Source organism: Arachis hypogaea, chromosome 20 (assembly GCF_003086295.3).
Source record: "Arachis hypogaea cultivar Tifrunner chromosome 20, arahy.Tifrunner.gnm2.J5K5, whole genome shotgun sequence".
Taxonomy (NCBI): Eukaryota; Viridiplantae; Streptophyta; class Magnoliopsida; order Fabales; family Fabaceae; genus Arachis; species Arachis hypogaea.
The window spans coordinates 8,504,872-8,516,424 of NC_092055.1; the positions used below are offsets into that span (position 1 = coordinate 8,504,872).

Consider the following 11,553-nt stretch of genomic DNA (forward strand, 5'->3'; position numbering starts at 1 on the left):
GTCGCACAGCGCCAGAGCCCACCACTAGTCCACCACGCCGTTTGCCTCCCCTCCCCTGTTCTGCCCTCGTGGGCCTTGTTCTATTTTTCTTCACTGAAGCACTGCCGATCTGCTTCAAGTGATAAAGTCTGCCCATCTCCAAGGTAATTTTGTTAAACTAATTCAAATGCTAACAATTTTGGTTGCAATTATTCAATTCTGCAAATTTATTAAGGCCCTGATCTGCGTTTGATCTGTTGAAAAAAAAATTAATGTGTGAAAAAAACTGATGCTGCTTGCCTGCTTTTGTAATCTGTACTTCATGCTTCATGCTTCAATCATGGTTAAAATGTGTGGATAGTGCTTCTGCTATATATTTTTTTTCTTTTGTTTTCTGCTTCTGTTATGTAGTTATGTTTAGTCTTTAGTTTACTGAAATTCTGAAGTCTGAATTAGTGAATTAAAACTCTCAAGTCTGAATTGTTAGTTAGTGTTACTGACTTACTGTGTTAGTTTAATTGAAAGTCTGAAGTCTGAATTGTTAGTTTAAATAAAAATGTATCTGTTGTGTGATAAAGTGGGTATTGGAATATTGGTGGTTGACTCTGGTTGCCATTGTTTTAATTTGTTTGTGATTGATGACCTCAAAGGGGGTTCATATGACAATGAGAATGGACTTTTGGGTTAACTCATAACTGGGTGGTATATTATTCCGAATCACAAAAGTATTGCTTGCTGTACTGCATTTGGAGTGATGATTATTGATTAAGTCTTATGATGCTGAAAATTTTTCATCTTTTAAACATTATTGTTGTAAGTGTAGCTGAAACTAGTGTTAGTTATGAATTTAGTTAGTGGATAATCTGAATCTGAATTTGTTGTTTGGGTTGTTGATTTTTAGGGATAAAAATACAAAATGTCTGAGAATGTTGGTTCAGGGACAGGGTCTTCGCTTCCTAGTATTCCTAGACCTACACCTGCTGTTTCTAGGAGAAAAAATGCAACTGGAAATAGAAGTGATATAGGATGGAAACATGGGATTGATGTTCAAGGCAATGGTAAAAAAGTGAAGTGTAATTATTGCTCAAAGACTATAAGCGGAGGGATTTATAGATTCAAGCATCATCTTGCCGGTACTAAAGAGGATTCAGAGCCTTGTGCTTCAGTACCTGAAGAAGTGAAGGCTGTGATATTGAAAGTCTGTGTGGAGGCTAAAGAAGCATCATTAAAGAAGAGAAGATTCGGTGATGATGAGGATTATCCTGAACAAACAGAAAAGGAGAAGGACAATTCTCAACAAAAGGGGAAAGATATTTGCAGCTTTGTCACAAAAGGAAAAGGGGCTCAAGTTCAATCAACAATAAATCAAATGATGAAGAAGGATCTAAAAGAACAATGTGATCAACAATGTGCCATATTTTTCTATACAAGTGCTATTCCTTTCAATGTTATTAAGAATCCCGAATTTTTAAAGTTTTGTGAGATGGTTGGGAGATATGGAATTGGCTACAAACCCCCCTTCTTACCATGAGTTAAGAGAAACCCAATTAAAGAAAGCAGTGAACAATGTTGATGAAATGCTTACTGAATTCAAAGCAGAGTGGAAGAGAACTGGTTGTTCAACTCAATCATGTCGGATGGATGGACTGATAAAAAAAGGCGTAGTATTTGTAATTTCTTGGTGAACAGCCCTAAAGGAACATTTTTTCTTTATTCATTGGACACTTCTGACATCTCGAAAACAACGGATAAAGTTGTCAAAATGCTAGAAGATGCAGTAGAATTTGTTGGTGAAGAGAATGTAGTCCAAATTGTTACAGATAATGCTGCTAATTATAAGGCTGCTGGAGAAAGAATGATGGAGACTAGAAAAAGTTTGTATTGGACACCATGTGCTGCACACTGCATAGATTTGATATTGGAGGATTTTGAAAAGAAGCTAAAGGTGCATGAAACAACCATAAAAAAGGGAAGAAAAATCACCACTTTTATCTACTCTCGGAGTATGCTCATTAGCATGTTGAGGAATTTTTACAAAGGGAAAGGACTTGGTTCGGCCAGGTGCCACAAGATTCGCCACTGCCTATTTGACTCTCACTTGTCTTCATGATAATAAAGGACCGTTGATGACTATGTTTACTTCTGCTGATTGGAAGACAACTAAGGTTGCATCAACGCCTGAAGGAATAAGAGTCCAAAACATGGCCTTGGATAGTAGGCTATGGAAGAATATTGTCATATGCCTCAAGGCTGCTGCTCCTCTCATTACAGTCCTTCGCTTGGTTGATTCAGATGAAAAACCAGCCATGGGTTTCATCTTTGAAGGCATGAGAAACGCCAAAGAAACAATCAGGACTAACTTCGGTTGTGTTAAAAAGAGGTAATCTTGAGTCTTGACTAATTGAAAGCTTTAATATTTGATTATCAATGTATCATGTTACCATGTTTTCTTCTTATATTCAGTTATTTATTTAATTTTCTTATTTTTATTCATTTGCATTGTTATTTTTAGTTACGAACCTATATGGGAAATTATTAATGGAAGGTGGAAAAGTCAATTGCATAGACCATTGCATGCAGCTGCGTATTATCTTAATCCTCATTATCACTATGAACCAAATTTCATGGTTGATGATGCTGACATTAAGATTGGTCTATATAGTTGTTTGAAAAAACTGGTTCCTAACCAGGAAGAAAGGAAAAAGGTTGGTCTACAGCTTCCTGACTTTCATTATGCTAGAGGCCTCTTTGGTAATGAAACTGCAAAGAGTAGTAGGAAGACCATGCTACCTGCTGAGTGGTGGAACTTCTATGGAGATAGTTGTCCAGAACTAAAGAAGTTTGCTATCCGAGTTCTAAGCTTAACTTGTAGTTCATCTGGTTGTGAGCGTAATTGGAGTGCATTTGAAATGGTAATTCCTTATTTCTTACTTCCTTAGAACTATTCATTATTTATTTTAATTTTAATTTTTGTATTTTTATTAACTATTGGCACTATATGTTTGTAGGTTCATACAAAGAGAAGAAATCGGTTGCATCAAAAGAAAATAAATGATTTAGTGTATGTGATGTATAATTTGAAGTTAAAGGGCAAGCAAATTAGAAAAACTCCAGAACTTGAATTTGATGCAGTGCATTCTGATGATGAGTGGATAACTGAGGATGTTAATGAAAATATTGCTGAAAGTGTTGAGCATTCTCACTTGCCAACGAATGACAATACTAATGATGATCCAAATAGTAATGAATTTGCTATTCCAGGTATGAATAGTAATGAATTCAACATGGGTGAGGGAGGTGAGAATGAGTTTATTGGGGATCCACAACAAAATTTAATAGAGGAAGAAGATGAACATGTGAATGATGATGAAGATTTTGTTGGCCGTGTTGAACCTGAGGCTGAAAGAAATGATGTTTCTGATGAAGATGATGATGTTGATGCCATGGAAGATGAAGATATTGGAGGATTTGAGTTTTAGAGTTTATTAGAAATTTAATTGTTGCTTTGTTGTTTTCTTTGTGTTTTGGTTATGTCTTATGAACCTTTGATTGTGTAATTGTGTGTTTTATGTTGAACTAGATAAATACTTGTGAAGGATTAAAATGTGTGATCCAAAGTACTTGTTGTAACTTAAAATTTTAGTATTAGGTTAATTTATTATGTGTTTTGATGTTGAAATTGTTAGGTTTGAATGTCTATATCTGAGTAAATATATATATATATATATATATATATATATATATATATATATATATATATATATATTTTTTAAAAATGTATAACAGGTAAACTCGTACGAGTCTACGAGTCGAGTCTACGAGTCGAGTCTAGGCCAGCTCCACGAGTTTACCTAGACTCGCGAGTTTGACAACCTTGCTCAAGTTAGTTCATACAAACTTGACATATATATATATATATATATATATATATATATATATATATATATATATATATATATATATATATATATATATATGCATGAGAGTTTTCTGTATGTAGACAAACTGACAACTTCTCAGATACCTGGTTCATATAGAAAACTCCTAAGCTGGTATCCAGGCTAACAGTAGAAAATAACAAACTCCATCCCTTGAAAAGCTATAAAAGTGAGGGAAAGAAGATTCTAAGGAAACAATGACCATATACAGACAAACATATATCTGACAACTTCCTAGATACCTGGTTCATATAGAAAACCCCTAGGCTGGTATCCAGGCTAATGGAAAAAAATAACAAGCTCCATCCCTCGAAAAGCAATAAAAGTGAGGGAAAGAAGATTCTAAGGAAACAAAGACCATCTATTCTATATCACACCATTGTTGAGGCACAAGTCTGCAAAACATCCTCTCAGGACTAGTCTCAAGCACCTTTTGTAGGGTCTGAAAACACAAACTCCTCTGGTACCTCTCTGAATAGAACTCCAGCGGTGACAGACAATTCGAGATCCTCCATCTGGGGGGAAAGGAAAAGGAAGGAGTGAGAACCTATATGGTTCCCAGTAAGGTGACACCATAAAAACACATCTCTCTTGTGAAACCTAGAGCTCTGGCTCTATCGTAACGACTTGTTTGCTAAATTTCTCGGCTATTTTTGTATCACAGGCTCTGACATAACTCTATCTTGGCATCTTCCGTTGGGGGTTAATACCGCTCCTTATGCTATTCTCTATGGCTATTTTCTAGTTTTACTACCTTAACCCAAGCTTTGGAGAAAATGTAATTATACAACTTTAAAACACAAACAAGAATCAGAGAATAGAGAATTAACAAGAAGCAGATAACACGTAGCAGAAAGAATGAACAGTAAACAATCGCAATCAAATACGCAAACAATTTATGATGCATGTCTGTTCCTAGTACAGGCCATGAGCTCATGCGTTGGTTGTCTACCCGCAACCCGACGTTACTCGGGGTGAACCCCAAATATGGTCTCTTTACCGTGTCAGTTAGGCACAATTATCATCATGGGCGAACCCATGTCAATTAGGATATCTTGGCATTACGGTAAGAGACAGGCTATCAATTAGGCGAACATTCCTGCATTAGCAATCTTAGAATATCAGTATATCAGTTAGGCGGGTACTTTTGCATTAACAATTTGGCACAAGGCCTATTCAATATACAATTCTCAACTTTTATTTCATTCATTGTTCCTTATTTTCTTTTCTTTTCTTTATGCCTCCACATCACCATTTACTTACACGTACCTCCGCATCACCGTTTTATTATACGTACCTCCGTATCACCGTTTTATTATACGTACCTCCGCATCACCTTTTAACTTTAAACCTTCCTAGGGACAACTTACATTCTTATTCATTTTCCAAACTTGTTTAGCCTAATACCTTTTTGGCGATCATTTTTCTATTTGATAATTAATATAACAAACGGACTCAGATTCATGCAAACTTGATGTCCACGAGTTTGTATTGAACTCAAGTTTCTAAAGAACTAAAAATCATATTTTTCTGAGCAGTCTAATGCTAGATATTGAAGAAAAACTAAGACTGTTGTTCTAGATTTTTGGAACAGCACCTTGCTATCTTGTTATGTAGTTTTTATGTTGTGAAAGCTTATGCACGGACTATCTCTCTTGGTAAGGTCATTCTAGAGATCTTAATATTTAATTTGAATTAGGTTTTACTGCATTTGGATTAGAATTGAATTTTATACAAAGTTTTTAAATTCTGCTACTGCATTTATAAGGATTCAGAAAAACAGCAAACAGCAGTGTTTTTGTAAAATCCATAATAATTTCAATTATAATTCGTTGCTTCTAAATTTTGGTGAGATTACACTTAACACCCCTAAGTTTTAGAATCCACAAGTTTTAGGTTCATATCACTTCATTTGATAAATTAATTGTCAATTGGAAATGGTGCCCTGTTTTCATAAATCAGTTCAGAATTCCAGCAAGCAATTCAGCTTCCAAGTGACTTAATTAAGTATACAAAATAGATATGGACATGAAATTTGTACTCACTTAAAATATACTAATAGATCTTTAAAATCCTTTTGGAAGCAACTTAAAATTCTAAATAAATCAAAAGTTAGAGGCTGAAAGTTGGTACTACAGAACCAGAAAATCATAAAATTCTACAACAATCACTAAACTTCAAAAGTTTATATCTTCCAAACCACTTTGCCAAATTTTCTGAAATTTTTATGGAGTAATCTTGACGTCTTTAAATTTGATAGAAAAATAATTTGGATCGAAAATCACGTCTATATTGCTCCCAGTTTTTATTTTAAGTTTCTGTCCAAAATTCTGCAGAATTTCTACAGCATAGGTACCTAAGTTTGTAAACACTAACCTGCTTTCCTAAAACCTTAACCATTATACATCATTGATCCTAATTCATTTAGATCATCTCTTCTTGTTTCAAATATATTACAGCTCCAAGAGCCTCAATTCCATATATTCCAAAAATTTACACCATCGGTACCATATTATTACACCTTAACAATATCAAACTCTGCACTATACTCAGCAACAATTACCCAACAAATTCATGATACACTAGCAAAATTGTAGCAAGCTATTGCAACATCAAATTTATGACTCCTCTACAAAATTGCAGTAGCAATTACTACACAATCATATGGAATCAACATCAACAATAAAATCACAACTATCAGCTTCACATATATCGGATCTAATCACCTAACCCCTTACCTCTTTTGATGCTCAAGAACACAATTCCTACTCTCTTGTTTTCTTGAATCAGGAACCCTTTGTAGGTGGCGATTCTTGAGAAATTCGATCAGTCTAGTAAGAAATGGAGCACAATAAAAGTTAGATTTTTGGATTGGGAAAAAAGAAGAAAGAACAGAGGTTACTGGGTCATACCCAGTAGTGAAACTATGAAGAAATCAGATGGGGAAGAGGATGAAGCTCCCTCCCTAGTTTTGGTCAGCACCTTCCATGGTCTTTCTCATCTTTTCCTCGGTGATAGTGCGATGGAGATGATGAAGAAATCCATTCTTACTCTCTCCTTCTCCTCCTTTGTCCGTCGCTGGTTCTCTCTCTCTCTCCCTCTCTCTCTCTCTCTCTCTCTCTCTTCCCTCACTGGTTCTTGTATGATATAAGGAAGGATGAGAATCTTGTGGCTCTTTGAATAAAAGAAGGGAGGTGAGAAGAGCTTGTGGTGAAGAGCTTTGCTGTTTTCTCCTCCTTATAACACAGACAAGAAATTAAATGCAAGCGGTGGAACCATGGTTGCTCCTTTGGTTTGGCTCAGTGCTGAGATGCAAAAGAGTGGAGGGAATTAATCAGGGTAAGCTTTTCTTGGTTTATGGCTTGTGATTCTGCTGAACCAAGGGAAAGGAAATGGAATTGTGGGTTAATCTTGGTTTATCAAATAACCAAGAGCATTTGATAACTCAATCAGGTGCAGTCTTAAACTAACTATTCTAATGATATATCTATTCTTTTCACTTATCAAGTCTAAATCTGCCTTATTATTTTATGATGAGGTGATTCTCAGATATTTATCGAATTTCTCATCACATATTTTTTTAGAATAACTCTGTGGAGAATCGGGGTGTTATAACCCGCGTCTACCTCAACTCGCGTCAACGGCCATGTTGCAGTCTCTCGTCACTCTCGTCGCCAGCTTGCTCGCAAAGCACGTTCTTTGTTCAACTTGCCCGCGTCGCGTCGCCGGCTCTACTGCTCCCTACCCTGTGCTTAGTTCCTCTGTTCAATGCCTGCTCCTCGTGCTGAAACTCTTAAAGTATGTTCATCCGCCTTTAAAACTGAAACTCGGTTATTATTTAATTTGATTTTTTTAATTTTATTTTAATTAGATATGTATCTGTATGTGCGCAATGTGCATATGTGTTTCAGTGTTCGTGTGCTTTAACAAAATAATAATTAGATTTAATTAAAACATGATCTTCAATGGATAACCTTTTTCCTAATATTGTGATAAATTTATCCATAGTTCTGATTTGTTCATTCATTGGTTTAATTAACATACATTAGTGAGGATATTTGGGGAAGGGTTCTTGACTAAGAATTAAGAATCTCATATAAAGGTGATGAAAAGTTTAATGCAAAGTGGAAGTGAATAGGAAATGGGACATAACATTTATAGAATTATTATTTGTGATAGTGAGTTTGGTAAATGTGAACTTAAAGCATAACTTATAAAAATATGAGCTATCGTTTGGCTCCTTTTCTATTTTATTTTATTAAAGTATATATGAAATAAAAAAAGGACGATGACTTTTTAGGTGAATCAAGCAGCTTAGGAATGAGGAATTCAATTATGTTGCAGAAGGCTTCTTCATTGGTTTAGTTATTACTATGTTAGCTTTTTCATTGCAGAATGATGAGATGAATTTTCTGCTAGTAAATAATTTTATAAAAATAATCACGTTGTAGGTATAGTTTCTAAACTAACATAGAATCCTTTCGTGCAAAAGTTTTGGTTGTCACAAGTAACAAAACCCAATAAAATTTATAACTGAAGTATTTAAACTTCGGGTCGTCTCTCAAGGAATTGCAGGAAAGTATGATTTACTATTGGTTATGGAAAAGTATCTTTTTGGGTTTTTGAAATAAGGAACAAGAAAATAAATTGGCAAGAAAGTAAATTAATTATCATAAAAACCATTGCAAGGTATAAGAACTGGAAATCCCATCCTAGTTATCCTTATCAATTGTAATGAGAATTGTTTATTGCTCCCACTTAGTTAACCCTTACTAAATAAAGGAAAGTCAAGTGGACCAATTAATGGGATTCCTCAAGTCCTAGTCAACTCCTGAGGAAAGACTAGCTTTAGAGGGATCCAAATCAATCAGCAAATTCTAATTTTCAATCAACAACTAAGTTTGATAACTCAAGTGTCACCAATTACTCAACCAAAGCAAAGGGAGAGAAATCTAAATTAAATTAAAAGCATCAATAACATGAAATTGAAGAAAGCAATCTTAAATCTGAAATACCTCAAATTGTATTAAATAGAAAATCAAATTAACATGGAGTTCATAAACCAATATTGAGAAAATAAATAAATTAAAGTAATAGAATGAATAAAAGTAGAAGAGAAATTAAACTAAAGGAACATTGAACTTGGAATTGAGGAGAAACAATCCTAAAACTAAGAGAAATCCTAAATCCTAAAACCTAGAGAGAGGAGAGAGCCTCTCTCTCTAGAAAACTACATCTAAAACCTAAGATTTGTGTATATTGAATGAATGATTGATGAATGATTGATTCCTTCATTCTCCAGCCTCTATTCTGTGTTTTCAGGCTTGGATTTAGGCCGAGAAGGAGCCCAGAAATCGCTGGGGGTGACTTCTGCAACTTTCTGCACGTGGCGTCTGTCACGCGTGCACGTAGGTCACGCGTGCGCGTCATTTGGAGATTTTTCTTGTTACGCGTATGCATCAGTCATGCGTACGCGTCGCTGCCATTTCCTTCAAAACTTCATTTCGCGCGTTCCTTCCACTTTTGCATGTTTCCTTTCTGTCCTTTAAGCCATTCCTGTCCTATAAAGCCTGAAAATACTTGACACACAGATCACGACATTGAATGGTAATAAAGGATAATTAAAATTAACATTTTTAAGGCATAGAAAACATGTTTTCACATATATCACAGAATAAGGAAGGAATTGTAAAACCATGCAAATTATATGAATAAGTGAGCAAAGACTTGATAAAAGCCACTCAATTGAGCACAAGATAAATCATAAAATAGTGGTTTATCAACATCTTCACACTTAAACATTAGCATGTCCTCATGCTAACTTCAAGAGAAACTGAAAAAGAGTGAAGGTAGAATGGTGGAATCTATGCAATGCAATCTATCTAAATGCAAGCTACCTAAATGAATCATGCAATTCTAGTTACTATCCACCTAGATATATAAAGCTTACATGTGGTTAATTTGAGTCAAATTTTTCAAGGAAACATATATGCACAGCCAAGGGCTAAATCATATTAAAACACATTCACAATTGAGTTGGGTTAATCAAAAGAATTCACAAACTTGCAGGAATAACAATTATTAAACATGGATATATGGAAATGAGCTATTGAACCCTCACTGGATTTGTATATACACTCTAATCACTCAGTGTTTGGGGTTAATCACTCTACTCTTCTCTAGTCATGCTTTCTAAAACTTTGTTCTTCATCTAACCAATCAACAAATATTTAATGTACACATGCAAACATCATGAGGTCTTTTCAAGGTTGTAATAGGGTTAAGGCAAAGGTGAGGGTATATATATATATATATGGCCAAGTAAGCTATAAATTGAATCCTTGATTAGTCTAAAATCTCACCTAACATATGCATACTCTTATACAATTCATAAATTATGCCTAGCTACCCAATTTTTCCACTTTTGTATCACATACTCATGTATCAAATTATTTCCAATCTCATCACATGTGCATTGATCTTTTTACTAAACTCATTATTGGGATAATTTTGTCCTCTAAGCTTATTTATTTAATTATAGGAATTTTTTATTTTTTTATTTTTTTTGAAAAAGTAAATATAACTTATCAATGCATATGGATTTCCAAATTTTCTGGTTTTACATGAGTAGGTACCCAAATTCCTATTTATCATAATACATTCCCTATCAACCCAAGTTCCCACGGTTCCCCACACTTAGTTGATACACAATCTCTATCTTAAGCTAACCAAAGATTCAATTTGGGGTATTTAATTTGTTTTTCTGCTTAAAGCTAGTGATGTGGTTATAAGACAGAAGGGGATTAAAAGGCTCAAAGTGGCTAACAAGGGTGACTTAAAAGGGTAGGCTTATTTGGGATAAGTGAGCAAAAACAAGTAATGGCCTCAATCATATGCAAGCATGTAAATACATTCTATATTGGACATATAGAATGGAACAAAGTAAAAGATTACAATGATAGTGAAGAAACACACAGGAATGCAAACTATGGTTAAATAATGTAACCATGTAATTAAGCTTAAAAAACTCACGGGTTGTGTGTTCTTTGGCTCAGAAACCATATATCAGTCATGTATATCATGCAAGTAGGGATAAAGAGTTTCAACTCTAATCAATGTGAATGTTTGAATGGCTTTTATAAAAATAAATATATTCCTTGAAAAATGTCATCAATTTACCAACATTTATTACTATATATCATAAGCTAAGTGGATTGTTGTGATTATGAAAAACTAAAAATTTCTAGTTTACTCTCTATTTTCAATTAAACCAAATTCTCATATGCTAAAAAGGGTAAACTAAACTTAATAATCCATATTTTCTATATCACAACTAATAAGCTAAGAGTGCAAATCAAGCTAAATATCTAAGATATATACAGCCCAAAGTGCAAAATGTAATAAAGTAGAAATAAACAGAAATACAGTAAAAGAAAATATGCAAGTACTGAAAGGAAATAAGATAAAATAAAATAAAAATACAAAAAAATGAAACAAAATAGGATGAAAAAGGGTATGAAAGTAGTTCACCAAAATAAGATTCGCCAAAGATGGCGACCTCCCCACACTTATATAATAGCATCGTCCTCGATGCTCAGTCAGGCTGGGTGTGAAGTGTCGTCACCTCCGGAAGGGT

General features: G+C 34.4%; 1 protein-coding gene across 1 annotated transcript; it reads left to right on the top strand.

The window, feature by feature from the left end:
- Window positions 1-880: 880 nt before the first annotated feature.
- Window positions 881-3,458, top strand: LOC112785379 (uncharacterized). The gene is made up of 3 exons (XM_072230899.1): window positions 881-2,359; window positions 2,492-2,891; window positions 2,988-3,458. Exons 1-3 carry the CDS (start codon window positions 2,106-2,108, stop codon window positions 3,456-3,458), a joined length of 1,125 nt encoding a protein of 374 aa, XP_072087000.1. The 5' UTR covers window positions 881-2,105.
- Window positions 3,459-11,553: the final 8,095 nt, after the last annotated feature.

Bases quoted from the DNA above. Each gene is read 5' to 3' on its own strand.
- LOC112785379 (XM_072230899.1), top strand. From the start codon at position 2,106: ATGACTATGTTTACTTCTGCTGATTGGAAGACAACTAAGGTTGCATCA. The intron at 2,360-2,491 runs GTAATCTTGAGT...TGTTATTTTTAG, and splicing joins TTCGGTTGTGTTAAAAAGAG to TTACGAACCTATATGGGAAA. The intron at 2,892-2,987 runs GTAATTCCTTAT...ATATGTTTGTAG, and splicing joins ATTGGAGTGCATTTGAAATG to GTTCATACAAAGAGAAGAAA.